The 11,859-nt window shown below is 45.4% G+C and overlaps 2 protein-coding genes across 2 annotated transcripts; both read left to right on the forward strand.

The window, feature by feature from the left end:
* The first annotated feature begins 1,189 nt into the window (after window positions 1-1,189).
* On the forward strand, window positions 1,190-7,393 carry LOC133885756 (UDP-D-xylose:L-fucose alpha-1,3-D-xylosyltransferase MGP4-like). The gene is made up of 4 exons (XM_062325497.1): window positions 1,190-1,961; window positions 2,061-2,222; window positions 2,302-2,517; window positions 6,735-7,393. The coding sequence occupies exons 1-4, from the start codon at window positions 1,497-1,499 to the stop codon at window positions 6,942-6,944; spliced, it is 1,053 nt and encodes a 350-aa protein (XP_062181481.1). The 5' UTR covers window positions 1,190-1,496; the 3' UTR covers window positions 6,945-7,393.
* A 104-nt stretch (window positions 7,394-7,497) lies between these two features.
* LOC133885757 (uncharacterized) lies at window positions 7,498-10,354 on the forward strand. Its single transcript, XM_062325498.1, has 5 exons — window positions 7,498-7,648; window positions 7,759-7,877; window positions 8,098-8,263; window positions 8,882-8,954; window positions 9,958-10,354. Exons 1-5 carry the CDS (start codon window positions 7,623-7,625, stop codon window positions 10,210-10,212), a joined length of 639 nt encoding a protein of 212 aa, XP_062181482.1. The 5' UTR covers window positions 7,498-7,622; the 3' UTR covers window positions 10,213-10,354.
* The last annotated feature ends 1,505 nt before the right edge of the window (window positions 10,355-11,859 follow it).

Below are 11,859 nucleotides of genomic sequence, written 5' to 3' on the forward strand. Positions count from 1 at the left end.
GGCTCCCCTTCTTCCATGAGGTCGTCGTCCTAGCACTCCGAGTCTGGCATCACATTGGTCATGATCTTCTCCTCCTTGACCACCTGTGCTATGAGACTGTCATCCTTGCACTCCGACTCCGGCACCACCTTGGCGTCGTCGTCGTCTTTGTCCTCCTCGATAGGCACCACCTTGGCCATGGGGTCATCATCATCAGCCTTCGAGTCCGACACCACCTTGGCCATGAGGTCGTCGTCGTTGTCATCGTCCTCCGAGTCCGGCACCACCTTGGCCATGAGGTTATCGTCTTGTCCTCCGAATTCGGCACCACCTTGGCCATGAGGTCGTCGTCGTTGTCCTCCGAATTCGGCACCACCTTGGCCATGAGGTCGTCGTTGTCTTCGCTCTCCGAGTCCAGCACCACCTTGGCCATGAGGTCATCATTGTCTTCGCCCTCCAAGTCCGGCACCACTTCATGGATGGAATCAGGTAAGTTCTCATCTATGGAGGAAGTTGGATAGTTTTTGGCCATCTCGTTGCATACATAGCTCCAAGTAGCAGCGCGATTATATTGAACATGCATGCATGATGCATGTATTGGAATTGACATGCACTCCGTATTAAATATTTGAGTAATATGATGAGAAACAAGGGTACTAAAGGAAAATGACCCACAAAAAGTGCTTTGGGAAATGTGTGCGCCCTATAAATTTCTATAGAAACTCTGAGAAAATAAGCCCTATATTTTTCTACAGAGGGGGTATATGAATTTAGATAACATTTTATTTGATATAGAATCTTCGTCTGACATGTTGTGCACATAGGGATATGTGCTGGTTGCTCCAAATGGCTTTTTCTATTTTGTGATTTCTAAGCACAATTTTGTTAATGTGCAAATAATCACTATCCAAACTATCATTTTCAACTAATGTTTGTAGTCTGAATTCTTTATAGGTTTCAGATGCTTAGAAAATTATTGGTGCAAAATGATCAAAAATGAGATAAACCATAATTTTCCATAGAGGCAATAAATTATAGCAATTGCTTAGGTCTAATCTGTCCTCAATATAGCTCAAAGTTCATAAATGATAATGGTAAGCTAACTTCATATTGGTCCGTTATTAAAAATATATGAGCTAGATATGATATTACTGAGATAAGAATATTTAGATAAAGATCTATGCTGCCATAGAAGAGACAACAACCCCAGACTACCAACAGAGACAACGTGGAAGAGGCAACCACACAGCTCTAGTTCAATTCCGCGATTCCAGCAGACCCCATTCAGAGGATCGAAACAGGGCCTAACTGAATTGCGGCAAACTTTAGTATCTCTCCTCACAGATCGTAATCTCCTGACCCAATCAGCCGCACCAGAAGCGCGCCGTCGCCGTCCCCGTCCCCGGCCGCGATCCGGATCACCAGCTCACCACCACCGGCCAACGCCGCGTGACCTCACTACTCCACTCTCCACACTGCCCTTCTCCCACCTCCCGAACCCCGATCTCCAACCCGCAATGTCGCTCCACCAGCGGCCGCACCAGAAGCCGCCGGCCGCCGGCGACTCCCTCCCCGTCTCCTCCTCTGCCGCCGCTACCTCCCGCCCGCTCCCCCTCCTCGCGCTCCCCTACCTCTTCTCCCTCCTCGCCATCCTCCTCTTCGCCGCCCTCCTCCTCCCCTGGGGCCCCTCCGCCGCGCGCTCCTCCTCCTCCCCGTGGCGCGCCTACACGCTCCAGGAGGCCGCCGCCTTCGCCGCCGCCGCGGGCAACGGCACCGTTCTCCTCGCCGCCATCTCCAGGCCTTATCTCCCTTTCCTCTCCAACTGGCTCATCAGCGTCCGCCGCGCCGGCCGCGCGGACCAGGTGCTCGTCGTCGCCGAGGACTACGAGACCCTCGAGAGGATCAACGCTGCGTGGCCTGGGCACGCCGTCCTCGTGCCACCGGCGCTCGACGCCCAAGCTGCCCACAAGTTCGGGTCCCAGGTGAGCAGAAATCTCACGTTCACGCGCTATCCCTCCCAGCTGTTCGATGAAATGCCTCCCGTGCGTTCCATGACTGTGCCCATCTGTCCTTGTGTGCAGGGGTTCTTCAACTTCACCTCGCGGCGGCCGCGGCACCTGCTGCAGATTCTTGAGCTGGGCTACAGCGTCATGTACAACGACGTCGACATGGTGTGGCTCACCGACCCGTTCCCGTACCTCGTTGGCGATCATGACGTGTACTTCATGGACGATATGACTCCTGTACGTGTGTTTAGTTGCTGCTTCTGTGATTGGGGTCGCATTTGAAGATAACTTATTGGGTTGGAATTGTGGGTTGCAGGTGAAACCACTCGATCATTCACATGAGCTGCCACCGCCAGGGAAGAAAGGGCGGACATATATTTGCAGCTGCATGATCTTCCTCCGTCCGACGGAAGGTGCGAAGTTGCTGCTAAGGAAGTGGATTGAGGAGCTCAAGGAGCAGCCCTGGTCGAAGCAGAGGAAATCAAATGATCAACCAGCTTTCAACTGGGCTTTGAACAAGACTGCTGGGCAGGTTTGTTTCTGCTAGATTTCTTTCGCTTACAATGCAAATGCAACTGGACAGGGCAAAGGTCGTCTTAATATAGATCGTGGTGTACTATTCTTGAATTCAGATTGGTGGGTTGCTATTTATCTGCTTGAACAAATTAGTGGGTTGCTTTAGTTGTGCAGTTAAGTCACATATTGATAGTGCTAAATGAAAGAACATGTATTGATCAGTGCAAAGTAAGCAGTGTCCGTGATGGCCTGGGTTTTAGCACCATTGGGGCTGCACCATCACTAGGGTGTTGAGGGCAGGGCTGATATGTGAACTGTTTGGAGCTGGTTTCAGGTTTTAGGGCCTGTTTGGCTGTTGGCAGAGCTTCGAGACCAGCTTCCAAAATGGAATCAGTATGAGCTCTTTAGCTCCTAGAATGATTCTATGGGAATGATTCCTTGAAATGAACTAGATGGTGGGGGAGCTGAAAAAACCAACTTCCTCTGATTCACTTCCCCATAAAATCACTTTCTCCGTAAAGTACCCTAGAGAATCACAACACTTTTAGCCACGTAATCATTTTCCCCAAATAATCACTTCTTGTAGAGAGTTTGGATCAGGAAAACACTACCAAAACTGGCCCTTGTCATAACCAGCCTACCTCGGTATTTGGTTGGGGTAGGATGGCACATGGTTAACTGATAGGAAATTGTCTTAAATTCATGGCATTGCTGTCATGCTGTGCAGTTTTGTTCATCTGAAGAACAAAAAGAAATTGAACTCTCGGTGTCATTTTGAACTGATGCGAACGATTTGTTGAGCCTAATTTTTATACAATACAAATTACTTGCAAAATTGGCCTTGGACATTCAGAAGAAGTGCATTGATGCTATATATAATAATATGTGACGCTATCAAACTTTCAGTAACTGTAAGTACATTTATGGATGCACCTCTAGCCTTCTACATTAAAAAAAAAGTGCACCGAAGGGGAGGACGTCCCCCTGGGATTTCATTAAGAGGATGCCGCGCCTCGAACCCGGGCCAGCTCAGTGAAACCGTGCTCGACTGATCGTTAGCACCGTGAGAGGCTTGGCAACCTCTAGCCTTCTACATGTGCATTCATTTTTGTTTAGCACCTGTGTTTTTGTGTGTGGCTACACATGGTCTCATGTAATTATGAAGTGGGCAATTTGTACTCATGGCTGTTAAGTGTAACATTAAACTTCTGCTTACAAATATTAAATAGTGTGAAGCCATATAGATTTACAGTATAAGCATCAGGCTTTTATTTATGATTCTCAATATCAGATTCATATTTTCCTAAATATAATGACTTTTCTTTACAATTGGATGATATTTTCTATGGTACATTTAGAATTTGTGAACTTTGGTAAGGCATGATATGCTCCTGTTCAAGTCTCTGAGATCTCAGTACCAAGTAGTACATATTATGTAAAGATACTTAGAAATCCTTAACATTATCTTGGATAACCGGGTTGCCATGACATTGGTTTTAGGCTTCTACTCCCTTTGTTCCCGAATAGATGTCTGTTATGATCCTAAACATCCGCCGGGAGGATAGCTGAGCGGCGATAAGAGATTAGACTATAGATGAGAGACTTAGAATATTAGGGAAGACTAGATTAATTCTTCTTGCTTATTTAATCCCTAATACGCATCTATTGCCAACTATATATAGCCGGCCAAATTACAGAGTCCCAATCTAATTACAACTTGTATATTCCTTACTATCGATTCTAACTCAATCCTAACCGAATCCAACTTGCCTACTTCTCCTAATCCGACTCTCCTAACATATGTCTACTGATATGACCTTCCAAACTAATTTATCTCTTCCCAAAAACCAAAACTCTCTTCCCAAAAATCGAAACTAACTCATCTCTTTAGTCAACCTCCACTATTTCCTTCCTTGTTGGTTCTCTCCTTTCCTCTCCTAATACCGCACATAACATCTCTCCCCTCCTTCAGGGATAGCTCATCCTTGAGCTATAGGGTAGCGGCCATGGTTGCAGTCCTAACAACCCCCACATTGATAAAAGGTGTATCCCACGCCGTCGTCTATGCGGATGCCAGCAGCAAGGCTGCAAATGGTGTGGCGGCAGCGCGGTGGTTGTTGATGAAGTCATGAACACGGCCAGCTTGGTCGCATACTTTAGCTAGTTGCTATTGTCTTCAAAACATATCATCGAAGATGTGGTGGGTGGCTTGGTGTCGAGGGTGGTGTCCGTGCTTGAAGCAGCAGTAGCAGCATGCACGTCGCGGTTGGCAATGATGATAACCACTAGTGGCGACCATGCTTTTTAAGGTGTCGCCTAGGCGTCCAGGCGAGCTGCGATTCTAGGTGTTGGCGTCGCCTAGCCAAAAGAGGGGAGGAGAGAGGGAAGGAGAGAAGAGAGGAAGAACAAGAGGGGAACCAGGGAACCAGCAGGCGATATGACTCTCCCTCCGCTTTCCCCATCCTCGTCGGATCCAATGTGGTGGATGGTGCAGCTCTGTCCTCAACTGTGCCAACGATCTGGAAGGTGATGGCGACGATGCTTCATCTAGATAGTAGTAGGGGAAGGGGATGATTCAGGCCCAACGGAGACACTTGGGGGCGGCGGCGCTCGCCACTCATCACGGGGCTGGTGGCGTCAGGGACTCGGGATGCGATGTGAAGTGGAGGGCGTTAGGAGACGGGCACGTGAGGGGGGAGGGGAGGGGACGAGGGGTGCTTTATGCGGTGGCTTGGATTAGGCTTTGGTAGGCTAGTGGGTTGACTGCTTATTGTGGTTGTGGCTTATTGGTGCTCCTACTTTTCCTTTCTTTGCTTTAATATATGTGTGAATATGGCGTCCGCTTCGCCCGCCTTACCGCCTTGCTTTAAGTGCCTAGGCGATAAGAAACGGGTGGTTGCCACATCTCGCCTTAATGCCTTAAGAATCGGCCGCCTTACAGAGTCCCAATCTTATTACAACGTTGCCCAGTCTATCATTGAACACCTGGTAGGCAGGTCTGTGCCGATGATGGTCTTCGCACTCGACGCAATCGCAGCAGAGGTGTCACCTATGATGGGCATGCCTTCCACGCTTGTGAGCTTCTCGAGTGTCATCATGCATTCCATGAGCCCATTCGCCGTGCGTGTGACGTTGGTCAGCACGTTCTTGATGTCGTTGAAGCCCTTTGAAATTCCTTGCACAGCAGATCTTCCTGCACAGTGAGCAATGCCTTGAACTACTCCTATTTAGCGCCAGAGGACATGGGCTTTGTACCAGGATCATAAAAGGGGTAAACATCCGTCGGGAGGATAGCCGGACGACGTCACCTGCTAGGGATGAGAGATTAGACTATAGGTAAGAGAGACTTAGAATATTAGGGGAGACTAGTTTAATTCTTCTTGCTTGCTTAATCTCTAATACATAGCTATTGCCAACTATATATAGCCGGCCAACTAATAGAGTCACAATCTGATTACAACTCGTTTATTCCTTCCTGCTGATTCTAACTCATTACTAATCGAATCCAACTTGCCTACTTCTCCTAATCTGACTCTCCTAAGATATCTCTACTAACTGACCTTCCAAACTAATTTATCTCTTCCTTAAAACCGAAACTAACTCATCTTTTTAATCAGCTGCCACTATTTCCTTCCTTGTTGGTGCTCTCCTTTCCTTTCCTAATACCTCACATAACAATGTCGTTTTTCTAAACCTTGGCCACTAATATGTTCAGAAAGTTATAATTAGATATCTAATTAAAAATATTATTAGTAGATATCTAATTAAAAATGTTCTGATTTAATATTTTTATATTTTGTACAAGCATATAGCTAGAAAAAATAATGGTCAACAATCTGTATACTATGTCAGTCTAAGTCTGGAAACATAGGGGGGAGTAGCTTCTAAGGTACTGTATTTAATAATATCTCTTTAATAGACATGCATCAACGGGGCTGTGTGTTTTTTACTGCAAAATATATAGCTGAGTAGCCTTTCCAGTAAAAGACCTGAACAACAGAATTCTGCATGTCTTCTGGCAACAACATTGCTGCATCCTAGATTTCTCGTTTTTAGTTTACTTTCTGTTTCTGAAAGTAGATTTTTGGAGGTACTTCAGATACACGAACAAATACGTAACAGTATGATACATAGCAACGAATTACGCTCTTTTTTCCTATCGTACTTTTATGGACCTTTGTCTCCAACCAGATAATTGCCTTTATAAACTATTAATAGAAGATGTACTTGCAGGTTGATGTGTACCTGCTGCCTCAGTCTGCATTTCCAACTGGAGGCCTGTATTTCAAGAATAAAACATGGGTCGAGGAGACGAAGGGCAAGCAAGTCATTATACATAATAACTACATCACAGGGTTTGAAAAGAAGATAAAACGGTTCCGAGACCATGGGCTGTGGTTGGTAGATGAACACAGCGATGAGTCACCACTTGGTAGAATATGAGTACGGTGTCAAGGCTAAAGCGCATCTCTCCTTGCTGCAGCATCACAGATTTTGTAGCTGATGTATGACTCGCACACTGTCAGTTTCTGCCGAACCAAACGCTGGATAAGTTTCAGTTCACCATGCGAAATGCAGCCGTCGAAGACCAAATCCATATGCAGAAAATTTTACTTGTTAATATCTTGTTTGATCTGTGTGTCAACCCCTTGTAGAGGTATCCTTATTCATGGTGATTATTTTTTACTTGTTAATATCTTTCTTTTTTGAATATATTTGGTCTTACTGAAAACGGCTTGATTGAGGACACTAAGATCTTAGGGTGTGGCTGACGAGATATCCGTTAGCCAGTACACTTTTTGTACAACATAGTTATAGTTATCTGTATCATTATCACTGAAACTAAGCCATTCTTTTTTGCTGTAGGGATTGAGTGGATGTTATTGCAGTAATGCTTTGAGACTGAACCTTTACTCTTAATTTGTGCAAAGGCTCTTAACAAAATTATGTTAATCGACTTTTTAAACTCATCGCATTTTTTAGGTGTTATGGACAATCTCTTTGCATGCTTTGCCTGACAAGGAGGTCTTGTTTGGATGAAGAAGTAGATCCAGTCCAAGGGGTTTGGGAAGGAATGCTAAGTTTCATTGCCAATCCCATAACTACAGAATCTAGGCTTGCATGGGGCCAGCGTCATCAGCCTTCTTGTGCGCTTTCCTTGGTTTATGCCTACCCACTTTGCTTTCAGTAGGAGCGATGTTGTTGTCATTGCCTTTTGCCTCACACAAGGAACACCATCGCTGCTGCCTCCTCACAGATATATACTCGGTGCCCCTGCCTGCATGAGCGCACGCAACAAACTACTTTCTCCCTTGTGGATTCCGATTACAAGAACTCGAAACTCCATGGGCCAAGGAGCTGCGAAGGCGAAGCAAGGTATGACAAACACGAGCTGGTTTGTGTTCTCGCCCCAATTCATCTTGCAAATGTTGCTATGTTTGTGTTGCCATTTATGCGTATGCGCACCGAATGGCGCTTGCGCACTAGATATTCAGCCTCTGTGGATGCATGTTTGTCATGGAGGAGCGAAACGTTGATCCTCGCGACGAATTTCAATGGGGGCAGGGGAATTAAAACCGGTGATTTTGAATGGTAGGGGGAGAGCAGGATCAGACGCTGAGGACCGACAAGGACAAGAACAGCGCGCACAGATCCCGTGACGCGGATGAACTCATCGAGTTCATGAAGGGGCACTACAAGGACAAAGTGCAGCATGTAAAAACCTTCGATGACTTCTACCATGCCATTTACGAGCTCATCCAGTAAGTTTTCATATGACCTGGAGCCTTAGTGTACAGCTAGTGTGGCCTTGTTTTCCTTTGTTGCGCACAAACTTAAGTTCTCCGTTTTGCTCTAGTAGCCGGTGCACATGCTGGAACCCACGTTGACTGCATTATCAAAATAGAAAGATTGTTCGTGAAATTAGGATACATGTAGAAAATGAAGTTTTTTTTAAGATGATGGAATAAGAATTATTCCAACCTCCGCATCGCATGTAGAAAATGAAGGTGAATGCCTTTCATGTTAGTGTAGACATGATTAATGGAATTGGGTGACTAATGCAGAAATTCTCACAGTGATTATTACGTGTGTAACATGTTCCAGATATCTGTATATATACGTATAAATATATACCTATATGTATATATACGTATACATAACTAGTATCAGGGCTCACTGCTATTGTAAACTACAGTAGCAAAGGGCCCAAGAGGCCATCAAATCTTGGCTGGATAGTATATGTTATTGATGATAGCACAGCGACACATTCGTTCTTCCTAACTTTAGGTGTTCGGCAATGACGAAATGAAACATTAGCAATCATGTGTAAGAACATTGCTATCTCAACACCTCTTTCTTTTACGTCATTCTTTCTGCAGAATGTTTTGTGAGAGCCGTGGGCAGCTGCAGTACAAGATACCATCGAGGGAGGAACTCGAAATACAGTACCTGGTGAGAATACTCTTTTTATAGCTTATACCTTCCTCAGTACAGCTATTCAAGTGCCTTCAACATTTTCTTTCGTTTCAAATCTTTCGAATGGTTACAAAACCATGTTTGGAAATCCCTGTTAAATCCTGATCGTGAGACATGCGTCACAAGTTCACAGCAGCTCAGGGACATCACAAGCTCTGTTTGCAACAATATTTTTTTCTTCCTCTTGCTTCCTTGTGATGGAACATGTCCACCGCTTTTAAGTTCGGCATGGGTGCTCATATTTTTTAGGATTAAATCCCGAGAAGAATAATACATGTACATGTGAATACGTTCAATAGTTAAAAGCGTGTGCCTACGTTACGTAAGGCTATGCATTTAATCTTTTTAGACTTGCATTAGGACATTACCACGTAGGTGTGTGTGAGCGTGAGTGTAGTGTATATGCGTCCACTTGTACTCTTGTACTATAAAAAACAATGATTTTTTGGTATCAATACATTTAAAAAAACACAGGAGAATATGCAATGATGCTTTTGTTGAAAGAAGTTCCTATATATACCCTTTTTGTGTTGCAAACATGGACTAAACCTATATGCTAGCTAATTAGGAAGTGGTGAATGAAATGAGACGGACGGAAGATCAAATAATTGTAAAAATCTCCTGCCACGTGTAGGCATTTTTTTAAAAAAAATAAGTACTATCAATTTCTAAAAGCAATAGTCCTCACCGAGCATTAAAAAAGAACTCAGGATAGTAAAAGAAGTTGTAGAGATAGACTAATGACTGAATGGTAACTCTAGTCCTCACAGAGCATTAAAAACTCAAAATTAATAATCCCACTAATGAAAAAAAAAAGACCTAAATATAGACTACTATCTGGATGCAATATTATGCTTATTTGTTTCGAACGCAACAATTTTTTTAAAAAAAAATTATATAATTCCATCAAGGGTTCTATAAAATTCCCACGTTGTAAACAGCTCGTACTCGCTCAGTTTTCCTTTTGCTGGTAGTGCAGAAGGCTCACCCCTCGGGAGACGCAAATCTGACCGAGAAGCAGTTCCTGGAAATCGCCAAGGGGATCGTCAAGCTGGACAGCTTCACCTTCGGCAAGGCCACCTGGGACATCATCGTCGTCCTCTTCGGACTGCCGGTGTGCGCGCTCCTCACCAAGACGTATATCCCCGGCCTCAAGTCCATATCCGACGACATTGTCATCCCGGCGGCTACCTCCGGCGCCGTCGTGTACCTCGCCAAGACGAACAAGCTGTGACCGCCGGCACAAGTTAAACGAGTTGCACTGTACTTCCGGCCCATGGAAGCAACAGGGTGGCCGGTGCATGTATCGGAATAACTGTCATGTGTTGTGACCGGCTTGCTTACATCCAGATCCAGATTTGTAAAAAAAAAAAAAAAACCGGCGTCGAAACTCAAAAGTGGACTCTCCTTTTGCATGCGCGTAGGGCAGCATTTAGGAACTGGCCAAAGAAGGGGAACAGGGTTACCGTAAAACTTGATAAAATCTGCATCCCTGCGTAGTTCAGTTGGCAAGGTGCGAGCGCTCGAGCTAGCCCGTCCTTTCGCACGGGTATACACGGAGTGGTCTCGTTCGACTCTACCTTTAAAAAAGACCGTGTAAATAGGTCCTATTTTTTAATTTTTTTTTTTGATAAAATCCGATGTTTGAACTATTGAATTACATGGCATAAACACTCTCAGGCTACTGAAAATTGCTGGAATCTCACTCGACGATCTCAGATAAGATTTAGCGTTTCGAGGCCGCAATTAGCGGAGGCCAGGTTTGAGGGAGTACTGAGGGTAGCAAGGAGATGGTGGCACCTCCGGAGCTGCAGATGCCGACGGCGGGGGCAACTAAAAGAGATTGTTTAGTTGGCGGCGACAAATTCAACGGTGGGGCCCCGAAGGTTGAGGAGAAGGGCGAGGCTAGGTAGCGAGGCAACTGCGCGGTGGAAAGGAGCAAAGCAACATGGTGGAGAAGAAAGATTAGGCGGGCAAGAAAGAAGTAATGTTGTCCGATTAAGATTGGACGGTCCACATGCATCAACTGCGATTTCCCCTATTTTTAGCAACCGAGGAAGAGCAGGGGAAAAAAAACTAGTTAACTAGAATTTAAACCCTCTCTATTGCTTTCGAACTCAACAAATTTAAATACAGAGTACTTGGCTACAGTGTAAGCTCCTAGCAGGAGCTAGGCTGTTTGGGCCTCTCACCATTTGATGCGAATGTCAAAAAGTGAAGCCATCCGCAACCTCCACTCTGCTCATCCTCCAATCTCCTATCTCATGGGATTTCTTCCTCATCTACAACGACTCATAATCATTTATCATTTTTTTTACCGAGGGTTAATCCTTGACAATGATTTCAGAGTGTATCAGACAACGGGTACGTGATCTATGTTCTGGAGATGTGTGTGTGCTAATCTAAGAACACCAGAGTTTATCCATGTTCAGATCCCCATTAGGGTAATAGCCCTACATCATGTGTATTTTTCTCATTAAGTATGGTTTCTCCTTTACCTTTTTCTCTTTTTTGGGGGGGGGGGGGGGGGCGGACTCCCTTCCCTCGTAACCCAGGAGAAAAGGAGTCTTACACGTAGGCCCATCAAATACACCCATGCCTACCTAGACGATCTGCAAAAGCTATCATTACAGGATGCACTTGCGTTGTGCCTGCCCTGTAGCACTGAGATGCGCGTCCCATTCGATGGCCTCATCCCCACTCGTTGCGTCCGGGTCGTTTGGCCTGTCCTGTCCTATCGACTGTTTCCCACGTGCGCCTGTCATGCCCTCTGTCGCATCCGCGACCTAGTCCCGTAATAATTAATGCTCGGGACGGGGCGTGGTGACCCTGCGCCGACCATGCCGCCTCTGCTAGAGTGAAATGCCCGTGAAAGAAAAAT

This window comes from Phragmites australis, chromosome 11 (assembly GCF_958298935.1).
Source record: "Phragmites australis chromosome 11, lpPhrAust1.1, whole genome shotgun sequence".
Classification (NCBI taxonomy): Eukaryota; Viridiplantae; Streptophyta; class Magnoliopsida; order Poales; family Poaceae; genus Phragmites; species Phragmites australis.